Here is a 25,719-nt window from a genome sequence, read left to right as displayed (position 1 = left end):
GGTGCTATACTGAGGTAGGTGGTTGTTCAAGCAGATACCAAGCATTCAGCCTGTCAACAGTTTAATTTCTGTTGTCAGTATCTCTTTAAACTTCAATAATAAAAAATGGAAAGCAATTGAAAAAATGGCTTTATTTCTGATAACAAATCTGAAAATAACTGAACTGTGGACTCTTATTCAGTGTAATGAATATCAACTTGGCCAGCTGTTCTTCGTGGCTGAGCTCTTTTATACCCTCTACCTGCTTAATCTCTCTTCTTTGCACTTTTTCTATTTCAGTAATATCCCCTTTGAGAACTGGAGACCATTACTACGCTACATATGCTATATGAGCCTTGCAAGTACTTTGTGAAGGGGAAGCATTACCTGCAAACATTGATATGTTGCTTACAGTGTTCAATGTGGAGGGCTCATTCTCAAGGCGAGTTAGAGTGAGAATTGGGAAAAATGGTCTTATTGACAAAAACACTGATTTAAACCAATTTATAAAGTTGAAACAGGTTGGGACATAGGCAGTGCTTTTGTTTGCAATCACCCTTTATTGGTGCTGAATCACATGTTTTGGGAATAGATCCCTTTTTCAAGTGATCATCGCAAGAGCCAAGGAACTTAGACCTAGGGTTAGACCTTCAAGGGAGCTTTTAACTAAAAAGGTTTGACAACTATCGGCCTTGAGAGTTTTTAGTCCAGTGTAACCCAGGTTCTAATAAAGTGAGCCAGAAGGGCAGAATAAAATATTACCGTGCTAATTTTCACAAATATTGGCAGACTTTTTCCACAGTACTGTGTTTTACTTCACTAAAGGGGTGGTTCTCCTTTATGTTAACTTTTAGTATGTTATAAAATGGCCAGTTCGGAGCAACTTTTCAATTGGGCTTCATTATTTATTTTTATCGTTTTTTTTATTATTTGCCTTCTTCTTCTGACTCTTTCCAGCATTTAAATGGGGGGGGGGGGGGTCACTGACCCCACCTAAAAACAAATGCTCTGTAAGGCTACAAATGTATTGTTATTGCTAATTTTTGTTATACACCCTTCTATTCAGTCCCTCTACTATTCATATTCCAGTTTCTTATTCAACTCAATGCATAGTCGCTAAGGTAACTTGGACCCTAGCAACCAGAGTGCTGACATTGCAAACTAGAGAGCAGCTGAACAAAAAGCTAAATAACTCAAAAAACACAAATAATCAAAAATGGGAAACAATTGCAAATTGTCTCAGAATATCAATCTGTACAGCAGACTATGTTAGCTCAGCCTCAAAGGTAACCAACTCGCTATAGTGGGGATGGGGAGGCTTTACTAAAAGAAGAGGTATAGAATGAAGGCTGACACGTGTCACAATTTGCAGCACTGGCCTGAAAGCGACACCCGGAAATGTCAGTAGTCGCTTGAAGCGCATAACAAAGCAGCACGTCACGTCTGAGGAAGTGCAAACGAGTATTTTGGACAGCGAGGCCACCATACCGTGCTTTTTCTCCCGCCTTTGTTACGCAAATTCAGATTCTGTAGGTTTTCTGGGGGTTCTAGCTCTGGGACTGAGCTGCTACCATGGCTACTGACCCCGGTCTTGAAATGGCCTCTATGATCCCGGCCTTGCGTGAACTTGCCAGGTAAAGCTCCAGGGCTCGACAGGCCATCGGGCTGTCAGTGGTTGTTGTGGAGACAGTTCCGCCCCCAACTCTCTCCTGTTCTTCTAGGGCACGTTCATTCAATAAGCACATTCTGACTCGCCAGGTGCTGCACATCTGCAACTTCCTGTGTCCGCTGTCTAACCGGGGATGCTGGGTATTGTAGTTTTGCACAACAGGAGCACCTGGGTTTGCTTATAACATAGAGAGACTTTATTTACTGCAGTGTTTAATCCAAAGTAACGATGGAGCTGAGGAATGCCACAAATAATTGCTGATTCCCCTGTAACTGAATGGCAGCCTTTGAGCTGTGCTCCAGTTCTGGTTCTGATGCTTCCTGAGGTTCCAATGGACTCCTCTGCAGGGAGGGGGTGTGTGCAAGCAAATATATAGTGAATAAAGTACCCCCTCTTGTAAAATATAAGGATATTATAAGTTACAGAGGAGTTTCATGAAACTCCGAGTAACTGGGGGGTACTTTATTTATTATAATACACAAATTTTAGTGAGTCACGTGACAGAAATGACATCAGAACTCACCGTTTATAACATGACATCAGAACTCACCGTTTATAACTGATGACATCAGAACTCACCATTTATAAGAATATAATTTACAAGATATTTGTGGCTTTTGTGTATTATATAAAGTTACATACACAGGCAGCACTACAGCATGAGCATAAGGGTTGCCAGGTTGGCGGGTTTCCAGCCAAAATGGGCTACTAATTTAAAGCCCAGGCGGGTTTTAAAAGTAGAAACTATCCAAGGTATGTATTTGGGCTACAAACCAGCCAAAGTTTTTCTTGCCTTAATGTGCCGAAGCCTGTGTCTCCCAGTGCATATTGGGTAATGTCGTTTTTGTTTAATTTGCCTGCTGTCAAGTTTATTGTAAGACTACAATACCCAGCATGCAATGGGACTGACGTGTAGTTACCAGATTTTAGGCTCGGTGCCCCAGTCTCCTGTCCCTCTTAAGCATTCTCACATTTTCCGGTGACTTTCCTCAATTTGACAATTTTGAGTCAAAAATCTACTGGCCACCAAAATGTCTAGAGGTTGATGTGTTTTACCAATCTTTAATGAAACTGTATATTTATTAGGACTTTATTGGCCCCTATACCTCCTGGACCCCCTTTGTAGTTACGCCCCTGATGTGTACTATATATAAATATATATATATATATATATATATATATATATATATATATATATATATATATATATATATATATATATATATATATATATATATATATATATATTAACCTAACAGTACATATTGGCACAGAGAAAGAATTGTGCTGTGATGTTAACCATCAATAAGATGATGTAAATGAAGACCAATGCAGATATTTTATACATGAAATACGATCCATTTTTTAATATAGTGCCGGGGCAGAGGAATATAACACAACTGTTCAGAAACCAAGACAAATCCTTTGCCAGTTTATAGACCGGATTCTGACAGATGTGGACGTTGGTAAGTTAGTATCTGTTGTTTAGTTATATGTCTTGCATTACATTACATTAATACTGAACCTAAACACCTAAACTTTTGGTATTAAACTTGTGGCCAGTCAGTGCTAGCTGCTGTTTGTTGCTGTAAGTCCCTAGACCTTTTATTTCCTAAACCCCTTAAGCTTTGTTGTTTTTTTGTTTACCCACTAAACTCTGTTCTCTTTTGCGTGATGCCAACCTGACTTGTAGTGTCAAGCAACACTTCCTGCTGGCACATAGAAGTTTTATTACCAAAAATTAAAGTTTTAAAGGGGCAGTATACTGGCTAGCTATAAATTACAATCATATTCTCTACAGGGCCTTTCCTTCCAAGTAAAAACAAGGCAACTACTGTACTGGGTGATTTTTTTTCTTATGTTACTCATTGAAGCAAGCATTCCTCAATTTTTCATACAAATTTGTTGCTGTTTTATTAGATTTTAATCAAATCATTACATTTTTTCAAATTATTTACTTTTTTCTCTGTAATAATGAAACAGTACCTTGTACTTGATCCCAACTAAGATATACATTATCCTTATTGGAGGCAAAACCAGCCTATTGGATTTAAATACAGTTTAAATGATTTTTAGCAGACTTGTGTCAAAAGGTCACAAGCATTCTGGATAATAGGTTCTATACCTGTAATTAGATATAAAGTGCCAGATGGTTGAGATGTTAAACAGCTTCCACTCCTCATATCTCCAGACATAAACAACATCTAAAACAGGGTTGTAAGGGTCTATTGTCCAGGAGCATTCTTTCTGTACTGTATGGACTACCTGTCAGAGAATAGAGAAATTAAATTCATTATTGTGTATTTTTGTTTGATTATAGTTGCTGTGGAGCTTTCAAAGAATACTGATTCTCAGCCAAGTTCTGTGATGTTGCTGGATTTTATTCAACACATTATGAAATCTACCCCATTAATGTTTCTCAGTGCAAATAACGGTGATCAGTCTGCTGAAACCAATCAGAACTGTGTTGGTGAGTTTCCCCTTGACTGTTCCTTGGTGGCCATTCTAAATGCTTTCATTTGTTCCTTAAATTGACATGTGCAGGTAGAATAAAAGGAGAAGGGAAGGGCTTTTTTTAGTTGCGGTGCCAAAAGTTAGGCACCTCAAAGTGATTGTATCTACTTACATACTCCAGTGAGCATCAGGGAGTGATAGTCTTCCTGCTTCTTCCTTCTTCTTGCTTTTTCGTTAAAGTTCAGCTTTTCCCTCTAATATGCATGCATGCACAGCTGTGAGAAGAAAGAAGAAGTAGAAAGATAATCACTCTGTGGTGCTCACTTAAATAACTCCCGGGCCGGTGCAGTTTTTATGCTCATAGGAGCACCGGCCCAGGGTTTCAGGTAAGTAAATACAATCATTTGGGGGTTCCTAACTTTTGACACCCCCAAGTATAGCATGCCTTTCCTTCTCCTTTAAAGGAAAATGTAAAGCTTAAAATATTTTGTGTAAATGGGTGTCCTGATTTTTTTATATAGATTGTATAGAATGCACAGTTTTTGTCCTGTTTTTGAACTTTCATTTTGCTTATTTACAGTGATGATAGATAAAGCACCAATTTAAATTTACTTTTTTTTTTTTTTTTTTTAAAGCATTTAGCAACTGGATCATTTCCCGGCTCTTACGCATTGGGGCTACGCCAAGCTGCAAAGCTTTGCATAGAAAAATCGCTGAAGTCATCCGCTCCCTGCTTTTTCTTTTCAAAAACAAGAGTTCCTTTCTATTTGGTGTTTTTACTAAAGATTTATTACATCTCTTTGAAGATCTTATCTACATACATGAACAAAACATGGAGAAATCCGTAGTTTGGCCTGTGACCATTTCTAGATTTTTAAGCAATGCATCAGAAAACCAAACTTACTTAAGATGCACTCAATTTCAGTTGTTGAACATGCAGAACATTGAGCCTTTAGAATCCACTCTGCTAATGGTTTTGATGGATAACGAACATGATATTTCTCCAGTGTTTTTCCAAAGGCAGAACCTCCTCCTCTGGGGCATTGGGTGCTCCCTCTTGGACTATGGAAGTACACCACTGAAGATACAGGCATTGCATTTTTTAAGACAACTAATAAAATTAGGTGGTCCACCAGAACAGGGTGCATATTTTTTCTTCATTGTGTTTTTTGGGATACTAACTTGTATAAAAGACATGGATTTAGAAGAAGTGTCTCTTTATGAGATGCCACTGTTGAAATTGGTAAAGGTTTTGTTCCCATTTGAATCAAAATCTTACCTAAACATTGAACCTGTCTATCTGAATATGTTGCTGGAGAAACTTGCTGCTCTCTTTGATGGAGGTATCTTGAGTAATATTCAGTCAGCTCCCTTGAAAGAAGCTCTTTGCTATATGGTCCATTACTTCCTTAGCATTGTGCCTCCGGGCTATGAATCTGCCAAAGAAGTCCGAGAGGCACATGTTCGCTGCATCTGTAGAGCTTTTGTTGATGTCCTTGGACTTCAGAGCAAGCAAGAAGTGAGTATACCCTAGTATATTCACTTGTTTATTAACTTTAATGTACTTCATTTTACTTTCTTTTGATTGTTAGCAATTAAAAAACCAAGACTGGATGTAAACTATTCAATTCTGGGTAAAGACTATTGTTTCTAGGAGTACATCTACAGTGTATTTTAGGAACAATAAAGTCATGTGCTACAGGTATGGGACCTGTTATCCAGAATGCTCGGGACCTGGTGTTTTCTGGATAACGTATTTTATCCAAATTTCCAATTAGAATTGTGTAGGGCACTGTGTATGGGCATTAGGTCCCCCATTCTGGCTCATACACAAGATTTTGAGGTGATACACAATTTGTCTTAATAAAAGTTTCCACAAATGGCTCCTGACTGCAGGCAGCAACATTTAAATAATAAATATTGTATAAGTAAAGTTTATTTTGCTCAACTAACATGAAAGAAAATAATTTGGAATTATTTCTTAAGGTGACAGGCCCCCTTTAAATGATTATATTATTTGCTTTATAGGAGATGACCTTCATGTAATTAGGGGCTTACTGGATAACAGGTTAAGCAATGCCATACCTGTACAATGCACTGGCCAACATGCTGCATCAGCAGGTGACCCGATGATGATCATTAAACATGAATATTGTCAGTACTGGTGTGCCAGAATGAACACACAGATTATTTTACATTTCATTTTTTTTCCATATGATACTGCCTGTGCTTTAGAGTAGATTTAATTTACTTCTGTAACTTTAAGTATAATTTTTTTTTTTGGAATTTTAAATTCACAATACAGTACACAAGTAATATATTTTTGTTAGTCATTATCTCTATGTAACATTTTATTTTAACAGTACTTGGTCTGCCCCCTTCATGAAGCATTAAGAATAGAAAACCTGGTGTTCATGCAGCAGCAGCGCATGCAGCCCCTAAGCACAGACTCAGAGGGTGGTGGGAGCAGCAGCAGCGATGAAGTGCAAGAGAAACGACCACGTTTGAGTCTAACTGCAAAGCCTCTAAGAAGAAACACACCATCAGTGTAATGGGTTTACTAAATATAAGACCTTATTAGTCCTTTGTTCAGTCTTCAGTTTGAAACAATTCTGCAGAATTAAAAACAAAATACAACCTTGACTACAAAGTTTTGCATTGATTAAATGGCAACGAAGTAACAATTAAATTGTAAACTGTAAATTTGGTATCTTGAAGTAGAGTTCACAGGCTCTGCATGTTGAGTTCTAAGAGCCCCCTCTAAGTTGTAACTGGGAAATCAGATTTTTATATGAAAGTTTCTAACTGAATAAAATGTGCATAGGATGTTGTTTCCATATATTTCCCACTTCCCAGATCAGGAAGCCATTCTTCTTATAATTTGTTCCTTCCATATTTATATAATTTACTCCTTATAAAATGTGCTTCATTGTCCTTAATAAACAGCTTCATCTATTGGCAATAAAAATATGGTGCAGCTCTACAGGAGCAATGTTCAAAGTTAATATTTTTCTCTTGATAGGCCTGCTCCTGTGGATATGAAGACAAAGAGCATACTATGGAAAGCAGTGAGTGCGAAATTCTCCTCTATTTTGTGCAAACTGGAAGGTGACGAAGTTACAGATGAAGAGATGGTTTCTTTATTGGAGGGTCTTAATACAACTGTACGTGTTGCTGCTCTCAATACAGTTCATATCTTCACTAATGATTCCACAGAGTAAGTGTATGTGTGTGCTTACATTTGAGGACTGCTACTGTTACGATAATCTGCCTTCTCGTAGTATTCAGAATGTTTTAAATAGTATAAGGGTAGCTGCTGTACACACAATGACTCCTCTAGACAGACTTACATATATACACGATGCTTTAAAATTTAATCACGAATATTTATTATAAATGCAAATGCTCTACCTGCAGGGTATGATACCCATTTGAATCTCGGTTGTCAACTACTGTACATACACAGTTCAGCAACTCCCTGCAGTGCATGTTCAGTGGAGCTGATATGGCTTAAAACGAAATTACAATTTGTCCCAGTAGGCTGATGATTCACAAATGAGAATTTTTTTCTCTTTTTTTTTTAGATAGCTGCCACCCTGTGCTCCTTTTTGGATGCACCTCTAAGTAGTGTTGCCACCTGGCCAGTATTTTACCAGCCTGGCCAGTAAAAATGATGGCTGATCCCAATGTTATTGATAGGGAAAAAAGATAAATATATAGGAAGACCGGTATTTTTTTCCAGAAAAGGTGGCAACCCTACCACTAAGCCCTGTAGTTTAGTTTTGGACCAGTGAGATCATGGTTAAGAAACCTTGATTTAGTCAGAGGAAATGCACTGTTCTCTGTATACCATATTGGATAGTTTGTAACTCAGTATGAGATGATTGGGTTGGGAGAGTATGAGAAGCATTTTGTCTACCGTATATACTCGAGTATAAGCCGACCCGAGTATAAGCCGAGGTAACTAGTTTTACCTACAAAAACTGGGAAACCTGATTGACTCGAGTATAAGCCGACCAGAGAGACCGACCAGCTATCAATAATATACTGTGCCTGGTGCATGTCCCACGGACAGCAGTTTGGCAGTGCAACTCCCTGCACCCACAGTTGACAGCCAAAGATTTGCAGGTTCGTCAATCCAAAATAGTGTATTTAACCCATCCTCAGGCATCCTGCATTGCTAAGGGCACCTGTTACCCTATATCCAGTTCTGCAAAACAGGGAAGGGTGGGGGGTGCTGGGAGTTGCAGGTAACAGCAGAGGTAACTGCTGGTCCTGTTCTTGTCCCAATCCCGTCCCTGAGTATCACAGCTGAACCTGCCATTCCCTCGGCAGAACAATAATAACAACCACTTCTACCCCGTATGTCTCTCAGCGGCCCAGGCACGACTCGCCTCACAACAATTTGCGATACTTCGGGTACCTTTACGCGGTCCAGCTGCTTTATTACATGGTCCCGTGGGCCCCACTTCGCTTCCCGTCCCGCTCGGATTTCGAGCTCGGCGCCATCTCCTCACCCGGTGCCTTCACTTCCGGCAACAAACCACACACTCTTTTCCGGCCCAGGCGCGACTCGCCTCACAACAATTTGTGATACTTCGGGTACCTTACCCAGCTGCTTTATTACATGGTCCCGCGGGCCCCATTTCGGTTCTGCCACCCGATAGGATTTCGAGCTCGGCGCCATCTCCTCAGCCGGTGCCTTCACTTCCGCGCAACAAACCACACGACTCCTCCCACGTCACTCTCTGATTCGCCGATACAGCTGGATGTCAAACTGGCCTAAAAGGACAAACTAATAGCCAATAGGAATGCGCAGTATATTACCGTAACTGTGCAACGAACCCCACAAGTGCGTCGGAAGCAGGAACGAGGCAGCTGTGTGGGGCACAGGAGGATTTCTTCAGCGCAATTGATGCAGTTTGGGTGACTGACTCGAGTATAAGCCGAGGTAGACTTTTTCAGCACATTTTCGGTGCTGAAAAACTCGGCTTATACTCGAGTATATACGGTATATGGTCACTTTGCTGTAGTTAACTTGCTAATTATTAACCTCATTTACAAAAATAGGTTCTGAATTAGCAATAAGTTTTGACCAATCTACCACATGTTGGAAAGTGAAAGCAAAGACCTGATTGGTTGCTATCATATAATACAGGTTTGGGGCCTGTTATCCAGAATTCTCGAGACCTTCGGTTTTCCGGGCAACAGATCTTTCTGTAATTTGGACCTTAATACCTTAAGTCTACTAGAAAATCATGTAAACATTAAATAAACCCAATAGGCTGGGGTTGCTTCCAATAAGGATTAATTATATCTTAGTTGGGATCAAATACAAGGATCTGTTTTATTAATACAGAGAAAAATGAAATTGTTTTTAAAATTGTGGATAAAATGGAGTCTGTGGGAGACGGCCTTTCCATAATTCGGAAATTTCTGGATAATGGGTTTCCAGATAACAGATCCCATACCTGGATATGTAGCAAAGGACACTCAGGATATGTATCATGCGATACTAGGACAAAGAAAATACAGTTTTGTAGGAATGATCTAGATTAGGGTCTGTGCTTTTGTGCTTAGTTACAAACTATTTGTAATGTTTTGTTTTCCTGTGTAATCTTGTTCTGTAATATTTTGTTTTGACAGTACTGATCAGTTAGTATCTGACTTGAGCAATACTTCTGGCATTCAGTCGGTAGAAATAGTACCTCACGTTTTCTGGCTCAGTCCAGAGGATATTCTAAAAATACTTAAAATTTGTAGAAAGGTTCTTGATTCTGCACACCAGAGAGCCAATATAAATGACATTCTGATGAAGATAATAAAAATATTTGATGCAATACTCTACATTCATGGTAAGCAATAACATTGAATTTGTTGTTTTATATAGAAATAAAGATACAGAAAGTAATATTCTCAGACATAAGGTACACAATGGATTCCAATGAAACAGCCACAACTATGTTGACATTAATTATAAAAAAAAATCAGTTTATTTTGCATTATCTGTATTACAATAAGCAGTATCACAGATATAAAAACATTGAAAACACTTCCAGATAATAAAAAAGAAACAAATATGACTAGAAACTTACTGCACTAGCCTAAAGCTTCAGCCTGGAGGCCATAGGACTTCTTTGTGTTTCATATAGTTCTAATTATATCCCTGAGTCACCCATCCTTTGATAATACCTTTAGGGGTAGTAGCTGTTTGTGTTTTGAAACAATTTACATTTGTTGTTTATTTATTGTGGTTTCTGAATATTTTAGCTTCTCCATTTTGGAATGCTGGTTGCTAGAGTCTAATTACTCTGGCAACCAAGCAGTGGTTTGAATGTGAGACTGGAAAATGAATAGCAGAAAGCCTGAATAACAGTGAGTGAGCATGCATTTCGAAATCCGCTCCATGTCCCTGCACCTGGGCTGACACAGTGGCTCCAGGTGCAGACACAGAAGAGCGCTAATTATTTGCAGGCAAGAATCAGCCCCGTGTGGCTGTATCCTTGTTCTTATTTATTCTTATTTATTATTCTTATGTTTTACAATATTTGTATTCAGTCTCTCTACTGATCATCTTCCATTGTGACTTTCCAACTGCTGTTTTATTGCTATGGTAATTAAGCTCTAGCAAGTAATTAGATATTAAACTACTAAGCCTGGTGGCTGCATGACAAAAACAATGTAAATAAATAAATAAAAAGAAACTACACAAAAAAAATTAGAAAATTTGACATCATACTAAAAGTAAAGCTATTGTATGCTGCATACTGCTTTATGATGCATTTGAATCTACAGTCGCCACGTTTCTTGCAATGTTTTGTCTGATTTTTTAGCAGGAAACAGATTAAATGACCAAACTCTTAAGGATTTGTGCAGCATGATCTCATTACCCTGGCTTCAGAATCATTCAAATCATGCTTCCTTTAAAGTGGCATCATTTGACCCAACATTGATGACCATAAGTGAGCGGATTGGCCAACATTACTGTAAGTGATCTATTAACTATGTTAATAATTCAAATAAATATGTTAATAATTCATTTTTAAATAAGTGTTTCTTGGCTAAAAAACTAATATTGATGTCACACTGTAAGAGGTCGCACATGTGGTTTGGGGCAAGAAACCAGCTTAGCTTGAAAATACACCAGATAGTATTACGTGAACGCAGTGGGCAACTTGTATTCAAAGGTACTTGTGTCAAAATGTGCTCTGCACACTTCCATATAGTTGTGCTCAGCAGCCATCATTCCTTTCTGCCTACAGTTCCTAAATGAAGGCTGTGCTTTTTTTATTTTATGTATGGCGCTTAGTGAAACCAGGAGCTATCGTTACCTCCTGACCAGGCAGTAGCTCCAGGGTTCCCTCAGTGCCCAGAATCAATTGCCGAAAAAGAACCTAAAGAATTGGGAGCAGAAGTCACTCACAACAATGTCTTATGTGTTTGCTGTGCAGCACTTGTAAGAATCTGTAAACCTCCCACAGCTGATCTCTATCCTGCCATGTTGAATTTTTTATTTGTGAATATTTACAGATGATTGTGGTGGCCCTAGAGTCTACATTTGTCAGCACACTAAGGTTTATTATATTCATCATCATTTCATCATCATTTATTTATATAGCCCTGTCAAGATACGCAGTGCTATATTGTTATTTATATGAGATCTACATGTGATAACCTTGAAATCGTTCCCTCATGCAATGCCTGGCTAACATTCTTGAGTGTGTTCCTTATTACAGCACCTGAAATTCAGTCTCAACTTGTTTTCCTCCTGTGCCTGTTTCCAAAAATGTTATGCCCTGAGTGGAGATTAGCTGTGTACCAATGGGCATTGGATAGCCCACATGAGATTGTTCGTGCCCGTTGCATCAAAGGATTCCCTGTTCTTCTGTGCAATGTTAGCCAGCAGGGGTATGGTCCAATTCCCAAGATTTTAATGTAAGTAATCTTATCCTTACAATGTCTTCTGCATAGACTGATAGTGACTTATACAATGTAGCTGAATATAGTATTATTGCAATAATGGCAAATATCAACATGCAATAATTATAACATATTAATCTCTGGCATCTTGCATATACTGGTCTCTCGGGCTTATTTACACCTGCTTCAAAGCCTGTTATTGCTTAATATGCTGATACAGAGACACCAGCTTAAAGCAGCTTTCTGATAATCAGGCCAACACTTGTTACACTTGTTACAGCAGTTAAACTGGTTGGCGTCCAGCAGAATTCTACTTACTGTTTGGTTTACAGCATCAAATCACTGCCTTGATCACTCCATAATGTCTATGATTAAAATGCTGCACTTTTAATTAGTGCTACGCTATTTTATATTGTTTATATTCAGTTGTCATCAAAATAAGATACAATAACTTTTATTTAGCTATAAACATGCACCCACTAGTAATTAAAATATTACTATGTTTCCTCCCTAACTTTTGTTTCTGTTGTAGACAACAAAGTTGTGCTATTGGTCATTGCAAATTTCAGACTCAAACTGATTTAACTTGTTAGTCTAGGAATTAATTCTGTGAATTACAGTAGAGTCTTGCGCGGAACCAATTTGTTAAACCCAACCCGCAACCCACATACTTACACGCTAACTGTCCCGCAAGTACCTTATCTGCAACCCGATTCGCGACCCGCTGACCATTAAGAAACAGGAATTGCTGCTGTTGTAAACCTGAAGTGATATCATTGGAAGTAGGCTATTGAGAAGACCCGAGACCCGAACCGCGATCCCCAAACCCGGAGAACCGACGACCCGCATTTATACCAGCTCCCGAAACTTCTATCTGCAACCCGCAGGGTTTCACCGGTCTTTGCGGGTAACCCGCGGGTACCCGACCCGCTGCAGGACTCTAACTTACAGCACATTTGAGTTGTCTGCAATAGGAGAAATTGTTAGCTTTAGGAACACATAAATAAAATATTGAACATTGATTTATTTACTGGGTGGTTCTACAAAAAGAAGGGACAAAGTTTGTTGTGCCCACACTGCATTTGTTTATATCATGGGTGTGACCTCTAGCACTTTGACCCCTGTCCATAGTAAATGAACTGTTGAAATGTTGTCCATCCACTACAGTTTAGAAAGTGTTATACTAAGTAAGTTCCCTATTATTTGCCTTGCTGAAGTTTCCTATTGCAATGCTCTGCCAGTGAATAGGGTTTATTTAATGGGTTTATAAAGTATCAAAGTTTGCAACTGATATAGTAACCAATAACATACAATTTCATGTTGCCTTTTAAATAGGTGTAAATACGATTTTTCCACTACTTGTCTGATAAACTTGTTATTTTCAGCTCCATATACTTTATTACTGTGTGTTAAATTACCCTACTTAAATCGCTTGCACTCTAATTATCACTCTACTAGTATAAATGCCATAATCTAATCATGTTGATCAAACTGGAGTGGAAACTACACACTGCATGTCTTAAAATAGCTCAGCTATTCTTAGAAGAGATTATAGGTCCCAGTCTATATGGCTTGATGTTTGCAAAAAAGTTTGCAACTGATATAGTAACCAATAACATACAATTTCATGTTGCCTTTTAAATAGGTGTAAATACGATTTTTCCACTACTTGTCTGATAAACTTGTTATTTTCAGCTCCATATACTTTATAACTGTGTGTTAAATTGCCCTACTTAAATAGCTTGCACTCTAATTATCACTCTACTAGTATAAATGCCATAATCTAATCATGTTGATCAAACTGGAGTGGAAACTACACACTGCATGTCTTAAAATAGCTCTGCTATTTTTAGAAGAGATTATAGGTCCCAGTCTATATGGCTTGATGCCGCTTAATTCTCAGGTTTTATTACTTTTGTAACCCATACTCCTGTCTTTTTAAAGAAGTGCCACTCCAGGAAGAATAACTAAAGCCTGTTTTTTTAATGTACCACTGTGATATTGGCCCCCCATGCTCCCTCCTGTACTGCATCATTAAAAACTGTCTTCTCGGGGCCTGCTTGAAGATCATTGAAATGCAAGCAGGGAATGAGAGTGATGCAGGCCAAGATGGCAGCTAGTTTTCTACAACACTTTAAATGTATAGGTGCTTATTGCGATATACAAAAGATTCTTTCCCACGCTACAAACTACATGTATCTAAAATGAATTTGCCTAAGATGTTTATATTGTACAGGTATGGGATCAGTTATCCGGAAACCCTTTATCCCGAAAGCTCCGAATTACAGAATGCCCGTCTCCCATAGACTCCATTTTATCATAATAATCCAAATTTTTAAAAATGATTTTTTCTCTATAATAATAAAACAGAACCTTGTACTTAATCCCAACTAAGATATAATTAATCCTTATTGGAAACAAAACCAGCCTATTAGGTTTATTTAATGTTTACATGATTTTCTAGTAGACTTAAGGTATTACGGATAGATTTGTTATCCAGAAACCCCCTGGTCCCAAGCATTCGGGATAACAGGTCCCATACCTGTATTGTACATGATCTGTTTACATATCCTTAGTCTAAAGCCACAGGAGATAAACAGAACTGCGACCCTGGTCCACACTGGAGTAGTACACATGACTAGCAACCAGGGTATTTCTATTCTCACAGCTTTGTGTTTCACCAGCTTAAGAGGATTTATTACTCCTTGTGGAAAAGCATTCACTTTAAATTAAATTTTTAGGTTTCTTTCATATGAGAATTCTAATTTTTGCTTGGCCATCTTGTTACATAGTAAGTTAGGTTGAAAAAAGACACGTCCATCAAGTTCAACCATTTAGCATTTTTTAACCTGCCTAACTGCCAGTTGATCAAGAGGAAGGCAAAAAACCCATCTGAAGCCTCTCCAATTTGCCTCAGGGGGAAAAAAATCCTTCCTGACTCCATCAGACAAGTCCCTGGATCAACTTGTACTGTCGGCTATCTTCCATAACCCTGTATTCCCTCACTTGCTAAAAAGCCACCCAACCCCTTCTTAAAGCTATCTAATGTATCAGCCTGTACAACAGTTTTAGGAAGAGAATTCCACATCTTCACAGCTCTCACTGTAAAAAACCCCTTCCGAATATTTAGGCGGAACACTTTGTTCTGATGCTTTGTTGAAGCGTAGATTATCAACAAAAAACATCTGAAGACATAAATGACATTGCCTGCACCAATTATTCTTATTGTGGTCTTTTGTAGCGACTGTTTGAATGATGCCTCTGAGCTGGTGAAGAAGGAGTTAGCCAACTCAGTGGGTATGTTTGCCTCCGGCCTTGCTTGCGGTTTTGAGCTGCAATATTCCCCAACGGCACCTACTGCAGCAGAATCTGAGTTCCTTTGTAGCAGCCTGACAGTTACTGCTTTACCCTCATCGAAACTTTCTCGTATGACCGCCTCTGCATTAAAACCATTCCTGGCACTGCTTAATCGAAACATGCCAAGCTCCGTCAAAATGGGTAGGTCATTTTAAGTCACTCTCCAATCATAGAATGATCTATTCTGTCTTTATTTGCAGCTTTCATCCAGTGTGGGTCTATGGTGTAGTAAAATATTATGTGTGCAACTGCTAGATACCAAGTTGCCTTATGCCGTACGCAAAGTGGTTACATATGAAGTTTTCTTATGCTGCGTATAAAGTAAAACCTGACTTGATGATTTCTTTTTCCACTTCCAGCATTTATTGAAAATATGCCCATGCTGTTTGCTCACCTCTCTCTTGAGAAAGATGATTTGGATTCCCGAACTGTGATTGAATCATTGTTAAACCTAATGGAGGACCCAGACAAGGATGTAAGGACAGCTTTCAGTGGGAACATCAAACACCTGTTGGCGTGTGCAGACTGTGAGGACGGATATCTAAAGGAGGTACACTTTTTGTTCAGATGCTTTGTTTTATTTCTTAAAGAAAAAATGTACCCCCTCTAACTGTAACAGGAACCAAATTAGAGAACTCTGACTGTTAATTGGCTCATGTGACCAATCAAGTATAGTTCATTTGGTATGTTTGTGTGCACCTTGAATCATATAATCCCAGGGCAGCAGCCCTTATTTTTTAAAATGGCAGTTTTCTATTTATGATTGCCCAATGGCACATACTGCTAAAAAAGTACATTATTATGAAAATTGTGTGTTTACATGAAGCAGGGTTTTACATATGATCTGTTTTTATGGAATATACTTTTTATATTGTTTGAGGGGTATAGTTTTCCAATTAACTAATGATGAACTAAACTCAAAATAGTGGGTTGATGAACCTTAATTACTTTGAACCTTAATGTCTTACCATTACTGTATGTGCTTAATATTTTTATTAGAAAAAAATTTACCCTGGTGAACCTTAATTACTTTGAAACTTAATTTCTAACCATTACTGTATGTGCTTAATATTTATATTAAATATAAAAATAGCCCTGGCCAGAGGTGGTGAGTTGGAAATAATCTTATTTGAGTAAATATAGAAAGGATGTCTAGATGAAGGCAGCGCGCTGTTTCAGAGAGATAAAATGACTAAATGTCATTGTAATTCCAACATGTATAACTGTCGATCTACTGATAAAGAACTGCAAAAACATATTCAGGTTTACAGATAAATGCCATGTAACTTAATAAAAACAAAAAGTGTTAGGCTTATAGCACTTCTAGGGCATTTAGTCCACCGCTTCCATCCACACATGGAGGCCCACCTGTAACCGCTTTGTGGGACTCATTTATAAACTTTGCGCAAGGCAGATTGGTTCGCAAATTGAATATATTTACCCTGCGCATGGTTATATTTATAAAACTGAATAAGTGTGGTGTAAACAGAATTGCAATTTTTTTCACAATGGGAATGTCTATAAGCGCTTTTTAAATATGTAAAAAAATGTGAATATTTATGTGCTCTGCGACTGAATTACGCCACAACTTTGAAAATATTCGCAAAACAGTTTTGCAAAATGCAAATTTAAGTTACTGTCAATGCTATTTTAGCGCACAACAACCTCGCAAATTGGGTGTGCTCGCGCAAACTATAGAAAGGATGTCTAGATGAAGGCAGCGCGCTGTTTCAGAGAGATAAAATGACTAAATGTCATTGTAATTCCAACATGTATAACTGTCGATCTACTGATAAAGAACTGCAAAAACATATTCAGGTTTACAGATAAATGCCATGTAACTTAATAAAAACAAAAAGTGTTAGGCTTATAGCACTTCTAGGGCATTTAGTCCACCGCTTCCATCCACACATGGAGGCCCACCTGTAACCGCTTTGTGGGACTCATTTATAAACTTTGCGCAAGGCAGATTGGTTCGCAAATTGAATATATTTACCCTGCGCATGGTTATATTTATAAAACTGAATAAGTGTGGTGTAAACAGAATTGCAATTTTTTTCACAATGGGAATGTCTATAAGCGCTTTTTAAATATGTAAAAAAATGTGAATATTTATGTGCTCTGCGACTGAATTACGCCACAACTTTGAAAATATTCGCAAAACAGTTTTGCAAAATGCAAATTTAAGTTACTGTCAATGCTATTTTAGCGCACAACAACCTCGCAAATTGGGTGTGCTCGCGCAAACTTCTGTCTCATTTGCGAGTCATTTGCGAAAATTTATTCACAATGCGTATTTGCAAAAACTGGAAAGACGGGCACAGCAGTGCAATATTTTAGCGTTCCAGAAATAGCATGGCTAATACAACCATTTGTGAATAAATATGCCCTGCACAAACTTTATAAATTACCCCAGAGTAAATAACATTAGGAGCTGTGACATAAAGGGGTGTTTTGACCCATGTTCTCAGGTGCATGATAGCTTTAATCAAAACTGTGTGTCATTAGCCTTATGCTTCAGGTGTAATGGAATTAGCACAGGCAACAATCAAATGTCATTTTATGTATTGTAACCTTTTAAGGTATTACAGGGGAGATGTTGGACCAGTGTACTTAAATGTTTACAAATATTTTACCCTTAAAGTAAAGCTTTTTAAACAGCATTTCCCAGTATAATTTGATTTGCAAAATGTGCAATATAATTCTTGACACCCCCCTGTAGAAAGATATCATTTGTGTTTTGCAAGGTGATCATTATAAACATACGTTTTAACTGGCAGATTGTAGTCTCAAGGATGAAAAAAGCATATACAGATGCCAAGATGTCGCGTGACAATGAGATGAAGGACACTCTCATTCTTACAACTGGGGATATAGGAAGGTGAGTTTACTTTCTAGGCAAGCGGGTACATTGGCACCTTTATTTCAGGCTACTAAAAAACATCAAGCTCAAAGCAACAGAAAATTAACCAAATTCTCTTAAGAGATGTGAAAATGGAATCATATTTAAACAGATACCGTCATAAGTTTTAATCTGTGCCATAGAGAGAGAGAGAGAGAAAATATGCTTTATAACATATTGCATGTACTTTGTGAGTACATTGTTACACATGCTGATTGAAATATTGCAAATCTGGGATTTTTGTTGGAGATTCAAGCTAATTCCAAGATTTTCTGACGAGTACGCCAGATCTGAATTTAGGGTAATTTGTGAATTTTAAGTCTTTCTATTGCTGCATTATCGATTTTAGACTGGCAGTCAAAGCAGATAGAGACATGCACAGATGCTGTGCCTTATTAAAGGACCAGTAACATCTATTAAGAAATAACTTACTGAAATTCCGCTTGTGCTCCTCTTCAGAAAAGGCGATCCGGCTATCCATCGTGTGGCGCTCGATTTCTCCTCCCTGCTTTCCTTATAGGAGATAGCCAGGGAGGAGAAATCGAGCGCTGCATGATGGATCGTCACCATGTCGCCTTTTCTGCAGAGGAGCGCAAGCAGAGTTTCGGTAATTTGTTTCTTAATAAAGACATATCGAGTTTTTTAAGGGGGCAAGAAAAAACCTGCAAAATCCAGGAAAACAGGCGCAATTAAATCACGGGTTTTCTGTAAAAACAGTGTAAACTACAAAAAAACTGAGGCAACATTATGACATAAAATATATAAAATCATACTTAAAATCCAAGAAATGCTCCCACTGAATTTGCATAGTTTGAATTTTATCACATTTTTAAACATATCATTTTTATTTCTTTTTCTGCAGGGCAGCAAAAGGAGAGTTGGTACCATTTGCACTGTTGCATCTGCTGCATTGCCTGCTGTCTAAATCCCCATGTGTGGCAGGTGCTTCTTACACAGAAATCCGATCTCTTGCAGCAGCAAAGTCCACCAGTCTGCATATCTTTTTTAGCCAGTACAAGAAACCGATTTGTCAGGTAAAAAGAGAGAGAGAGCGAGAGATATGTGAGTAATTAATATAAATAGTTAATAAGTGAATGGATAAGTAGATGGATTTTATTTAGTTGAATTGCTATGTCTTATATATACCCACTGCACGTATGTTCTGTATGCTTGATAAAGGGGCAAAACATTCTTGCTTGCATCATTCCTGTGTGTTCCAAGCAGTGGGAAAGTGTCTTTTATACTGTATATAGTGTAATACATCAAACTATGGTAAATTATCACTTATTTTAATATAATCAGAAGTAAAAGATATATTATGGAAATACTAGGCAACATAGTATGATTTGCTGTTTTAGACAGTAATTTGCACCTGTGCGTACATTACATGCAGGTTGTGGCTTATGTAATTGTAGGCACTCCCTATTATGTTGGAATTTTATGAAAAAATGCTGCACTGAAGGGAGAAACAATGGGGTTTGCATGCGTTTGCTCTTGTCTAATGAGCCCTAAGTCTTAAGGAGAGGTTTAAGTACTGTTGTGTTTATGTAATTTGTAATATCGTGTCCAGAAGTTAAGATAAACAACAAAGCTTTTTCTCTAGTTCCTTATAGAATCGCTTCACTCAAGCCAGGCAGCCCTTCTGACCAACACACCTGGCCGCAGCAGTGAAATGCAGAAGCAGGAGGCAACACATCATAGGGAAGCTGCACTTGACATCTTATCCGAAATAGCAAATGTATTTGATTTCCCAGACTTAAACCGCTTTTTAACGGTAAAACTTCATATTAACAATTAACTACAGCATTTGGAACATTTAGTAGGTGGATAATTGAGTTGTATATATTATTTTCATTTATGTACAACAGGTATGTGTTCTTATTCAACAGTGATACTACATCAGAGGGCTTCATTTGCAAGATATTTCATTCTTGCCCAGATTGCATGTTTTTTTTTTTTTCATGGGATAAACCATAACTGCAACATTGGCTCATGTAATGAATAGTTTCAGCCAGAATGGAGTGGCACAATAAGTAGCATAACATACAAGTGTATAAAAGATGATTGCCTTAAGGAGTATAAATGCAGTGTGGTTGTGTTTATAAATAACAAAACTATTTGCTTTTTGGCATATTCATCCTCCTCCCCCCTCCCTCAGCAGTGTCACAGCCACTTTCTTCTATCTGTCACTACATTCATCTTCATCTAGTCCTACTGCAGCATCATTTATGCTTGAAAATAATGTGTACTGGTGAACTCATGCAGGTCCATGCTTGAGAGATCTCCTTTTCCATGTTGTTAATTTTGTTCAGGTATACTTTCCCATCCCTCACTCCTTATCCTTAAATTTGCTAGTGCTTAGTCCAAAGAGGTGGAACAACATGTTGGCATGGACAAGTCCAAAGGCACCAAGAATGCAATGGTTCCATACACTAGAAAGAAGGAAAATGCTATGCTTTGCTGAAAGTCTAAGTATAGGATTTAAAACAACTAAAAATCAAAGAACCACTTCTAAATAGTATATATTTCTGAATACATCTTATCGTTTTGAAGATTGCTTTTACTAGTAGACTGGGGACTGGTTAATGAGTTTTAGTAGCTCTAAAATGAACTACTAATATAAGTAGGGATGCACTGAATCCACTATTTTTGGGGCCAAATCCTGAGCCGAATCCGTACGGCTACAAAGAATCATGTGCAGTTCAAAAAGATGCAATTTCTTTGTTTGTGGGGCGATAAGACATGATTTTAAGTATTCAGTTCAGCCTGGCACTTGGATTCAGCCAAATATGAATCCTGCTGAAAAATACTGAATCCCAGAACGAATCTTGGATGTGGTGCATCTCTAAATATAATGGAAAAACTGCCTTTAATATAAGGTGGCAGCTACTATTTCCTTAGGTGGATGCACTTCCACTGTAAGGAAGTTTCCCTCCTTGTGGTGGAAGTAGAACCACTTATGGAAATAGTAACTGCCACCTTATACATGTTATTGCTACCCCTTCAATTTATTTATTTAATTATGTACATTTCACTGCCTGACTTTATATATTTTATGAGCTCAGTATAAACATGTGATTACTTTGATCTCTGAATTGAATATGGATTATTTATGGTTGCTATGGAATCATTTGTTACGAACAGTATTATTTCAGTAATGTTCTTTATTTCAATAGAGGACTTTGCAACTTTTGCTTCCATATCTTGCTGCCAAAGCTAGTCCAACAGCCTCTACTCTGATAAGAACGATTGCCAAACAACTTAATGTGAATCGAAGGGAGATCCTGATCAATAACTTCAAGTATATATTCTCTCACTTGGTTTGTTCTTGCACAAAAGATGAGCTGGAAAAGTCGCTTCATTACCTAAAGGTAAATATCCTGTGAAGTCCTGTAGGATAGTCTAAAAAGCACATTCAAGTTTTTTACTTCTTTAAAAGAATAAAATAGTTACCTTTATGAAGCCATAATACTGATTGTCCTTTCATTTTTGGGTTATTCTGTATTTGTGTGTTTTGCAGTAGGACAGATCTGTGTCTAATTATGCAAGTAAAAGCTTTTAATTGCAGTTTGTGTGCTGTCCTATTGCAAAATTTCTTATTTAGGCCTGGCATATGAGGAGACTGGAGAACATGCATCCCTACGATTGCCACCTTTTCCAGGAAAAAATACCGGCCTTCCTATATAGTTATGTTTTTTCCCTATTATTAACCATCATTTTTACCGGCCAGGTGGCAACCATATGCGTCCCTTTAGCTCAAGTATAAAAAAAAAATTTTTTTAGGTGAATCTATCAAACACATCTGATGAGATAATTATATTTGGGATTTACCTGCCATTCCCCACAGAATGAAACAGAAATTGAGCTGGGTAGTTTACTGAGACAGGACTACCAGGGACTGCACAATGAACTACTTTTGCGCCTGGGTGAGCACTATCAGCAGGTCTTTAGTGGGCTGTCCATATTAGCAACATATGCATCCAACGATGATCCATATCAGGGACCTAGGAATTTTGCAAAGCCAGAAATAATGGTGAGTCTATATCATCTCTTGGAAATGAGGTTTATATTTTGTATAAAAACATCACTATATTAAAATAACCTCTAACAATGGTTTATGTGTTTCACTCTAAAAGGCAGATTATTTGCAACCAAAGCTTTTAGGAATTTTGGCTTTCTTTAATATGCACCTGTTGAGCTCCAGCATTGGCATTGAAGACAAGAAAATGGTAAGTAAATAGTTACTTATTTGAACAATATATTATCAAAATAAAATGGTTTAAAACTATAAATGTGACTCATAGCCTAGCTTTGACATTAGGGGTTTAATCATCTAGATTTTATATAAGTTACAACATTTACTGCCCTTTATATCACTGCAGTGTATTTCTCTGTAACAGTGATAGAGAGTAGTACCTAGGTACCTAGCTGAGGATAGTATGCTATAAAACTGAATAAGTGAATTGTAGAAATAGTTTGGTACATTAATGCCAGAACAATGAATGTGATATTACATGCCATCTCCCTATTATGGTCACCAGCAGATTCATATGGCAGAAAAGGAGGCAGAGGATGCCTTAGAGCAGTGATCCCCAACCAGTAGCTCGTGAACAATATGTTGCTTTCCAACCCCTTGGGTGTTGCTCCCAGTGGCCTCAAAGCAGGTGCTTATTTTCAAATTCCTGACTTGGAGGCAAGTTTTGGTTGTATAAATCCACATAGGGGCTACCAAATATGCAATCACAGCACTTATTTGGCACCCCAAGAACATTTTTCATGCTAGTGTTGCTCCCCAACTCCTTATACTTCTGAATGTTGCTCACGGGTTCAAAAGGTTGGGGATCCCTGCCTTAGAGTAATAGATTGAGGGGAGTACTAGACATCAAAGTGTATTATAATCTCCATAGCTATGCCATATCTCACTATTCTGGGAATGAAAGGCTGGCCTCCCCTGCCTAGGCAGTGTAACATATTCAATAAAATTCTCAAATCCTTTCATAAATATATCACAAAACTCACAGCTTGTCTCAGGCTTAGTAGACTTGACCATTAGGTAAAGGGACTCAATAGACTTAAAAGTATAAAGCACAGGAATAAACATGCTTTCCAGTCTCTCTAGCTGCATAAAAGTAAAGGCCTTATTTCGTCAATATTTATACATTTACATAAATAATGCTTGGAATAGGAAGCAATATTTACCCATTTTGGATTCATCAGAATGTGCACTTCCCAAAAATGTATGGTTTCCTGGGGTAAACTTGCTGATTTTTGGAAAGTTTGCTGAAATTTGGTAATGTACTGCTTGGGAGTTTTTGAACTATCCAAGGCTGGAATTTCTTAAAACAAAGAAAAACTTAATAGTTAAATTTTTCAATACTTCCATCTGACATACAGTGTATTGCAATGAGAAAAAAATTGAAAATGCAGCACACAATGTTCCAACAGTTGTGTGGAACGGGCAAATCTTTCATGTAGTTTACAGATTAGATTTAACGGCAGTTACATTGTAGGATGTGATTTTGCACCTGTCAGTGGGAGAAAGTCCAAAAAATTTCCTGGGCACTTTTAGTTTACCTAGGAAACTATTTAGAGTGTTCTTTTCTAGTCAACCTAAGCTTCTAAAATCTGTTGGATTGTTTGTGTAGTTCTGTAAAAGTCTTCTTAATACCTACAAAATCAAACAAAAAGCCATATATTAGTGACACGTATTTTTGTGTGTGTGAATATATATATATATATATATATATATATATATATATATTTAGATGTTGCAGTATTCTACAGATGCTTTTGCTGTTGTATGCAATAGCATGAAATAATTTGTAGGTAAAGATACGTCTATCTGACCAAAGTCTCTCATTACAGAGAAAAGGCAGTACCCTGTTTATAAATTTAAAATATATATTTTCTGCATAGTGGATCCGAAAAGGTTTGTGCATTTGTACTTTTTTTTTTTTTAATTTTTTGTAATTTAATTTATTTTTTTAATCATTTCACTTTCTCAGGCCTTGAACAGTCTGGTTTCTTTAATGAAACTGATGGGACCAAAGCATATAAGTTCCGTTAGGGTCAAGATGATGACGACCTTGAGAACTGGCCTACGTTATAAAGAGGAATTTCCGGGGCTTTGCTGCAGGTAGACGGAAATTATCTTTAAAAAGAACCTAGAACCATTCTTAATTGAATATGTGATTTTTACTATAAATCTAGTGCCCAATGTAGTATGGTCAGCTTAGAAGAGATGGTCATATTTAGTTTTGCAAAGATGAGTATTTGCTGTACAAAGAAAGGAGATGAAATAGTACAACCTCCTATTCCAAATATATTAGTCGTGCTTTATGAAATTATGAAAATTATACAGATTATATAACAACAGTTTAAGTGAATCACCCTTTAATTCATGCATGAGCATAGGTCATTCTTTAAAGAGCAGCTACTAAAGCAGCTCGACATATTTAGATTGGAAACTGACTCACTTTTTCTCAACTTAGGTAAAAGCAAATATTATCCTTAATTGTTAAAGTGTTGTTTTTTTTAATTAAAAGGTTCTTCTGTGTGTTTTTAAAATTGCAATGTGTTTGTGTTTTTTGCAAAATAATATAGTGCATGGGACTTGTTTGTTCGCTGCCTGGATCAAGCCTATCTGGGCCCGCTCCTCAGTCATGTGATTGTTGCACTGTTGCCTCTGTTGCACATCCAGCCTAAAGAAACTGTTGCTGTGTTCCGCTATCTCATAGTAGAGAACAGGTAGGAAAAGGGTGGTCTTGGTCAGTTTATAATTCATCATGTTTGTATAATCTTTATCAGAGAAATAGAAATATAATGTTAAGTGCTATCTGAGCTTTTGTACAGTATATTAATCTTAACTTTTATGTCATGAAAACTTTAGCACCAAACTCAAGAGAATAAACCAAATGGAAAGAGTGCCTAATAAATACAAACATAAATAGAGAATGATTCTGTTGCATTGACAGACAAGTTATTTTATGTCCTGTGGCACTAAAAATATGTTATTTGAGGCAGAAGTGTTTGTTTCTGTGTCTTTGTGTTCAGCTCTTTGGTATTCTTACAGCTTTTATCTGCAGTCTACATAATGCCCCACAATGTTATGCTTATTGGCACCATAGACAGGTTAAAAAATGGTGTGCCTTCTACAAATGATGCCAATTAAAAAAATAAATACGGTAAATATTTAATGTACCGTAAGTAATTTTAGGGCATTTTCTTTTCCTAGTATATCTGGCTATGTAACAGTATAACCCAATGGTACACTAAATTATAGGGTACACCATTTAATGTATGTAACGTATATTTTTATAATAAAGCGATATCATGAGCGCTCAGTGTAATACATGCTGTAGCGTTGACCTGTTGTTGCTATTTTTTACAGCACTACCCTACACTGGAGTTGACCAGCTGCTACAGATTAGAAAGATAC

General features: G+C 37.5%; 1 protein-coding gene across 4 annotated transcripts in view; it reads left to right on the top strand.

Moving 5' to 3' along the window:
- The first annotated feature begins 1,453 nt into the window (after positions 1 to 1,453).
- Positions 1,454 to 25,719, top strand: part of atr.L (ATR serine/threonine kinase L homeolog) — a 67,453-nt gene continuing 43,187 nt past the window's right edge. The window contains 19 exon segments of one of the 4 annotated variants that reach the window (NM_001088580.1): positions 1,454 to 1,613; positions 3,023 to 3,114; positions 3,969 to 4,118; positions 4,738 to 5,621; positions 6,466 to 6,650; positions 7,125 to 7,319; positions 9,749 to 9,957; positions 10,936 to 11,088; positions 11,839 to 12,037; positions 15,264 to 15,520; positions 15,739 to 15,929; positions 18,160 to 18,260; positions 19,144 to 19,315; positions 19,885 to 20,055; positions 21,458 to 21,652; positions 22,129 to 22,314; positions 22,418 to 22,510; positions 24,287 to 24,417; positions 24,885 to 25,028. In NM_001088580.1, the coding sequence (NP_001082049.1) occupies positions 1,552 to 1,613; positions 3,023 to 3,114; positions 3,969 to 4,118; positions 4,738 to 5,621; positions 6,466 to 6,650; positions 7,125 to 7,319; positions 9,749 to 9,957; positions 10,936 to 11,088; positions 11,839 to 12,037; positions 15,264 to 15,520; positions 15,739 to 15,929; positions 18,160 to 18,260; positions 19,144 to 19,315; positions 19,885 to 20,055; positions 21,458 to 21,652; positions 22,129 to 22,314; positions 22,418 to 22,510; positions 24,287 to 24,417; positions 24,885 to 25,028 (3,770 nt within the window). In that variant the 5' untranslated portion in view covers positions 1,454 to 1,551. 4 annotated transcript variants of the gene reach the window in all.

The sequence above is a fragment of the Xenopus laevis genome, chromosome 5L (genome assembly GCF_017654675.1).
Source record: "Xenopus laevis strain J_2021 chromosome 5L, Xenopus_laevis_v10.1, whole genome shotgun sequence".
Lineage (NCBI taxonomy): Eukaryota > Metazoa > Chordata > Amphibia > Anura > Pipidae > Xenopus > Xenopus laevis.
This window is presented reverse-complemented; position numbering and strand designations above follow the sequence as displayed.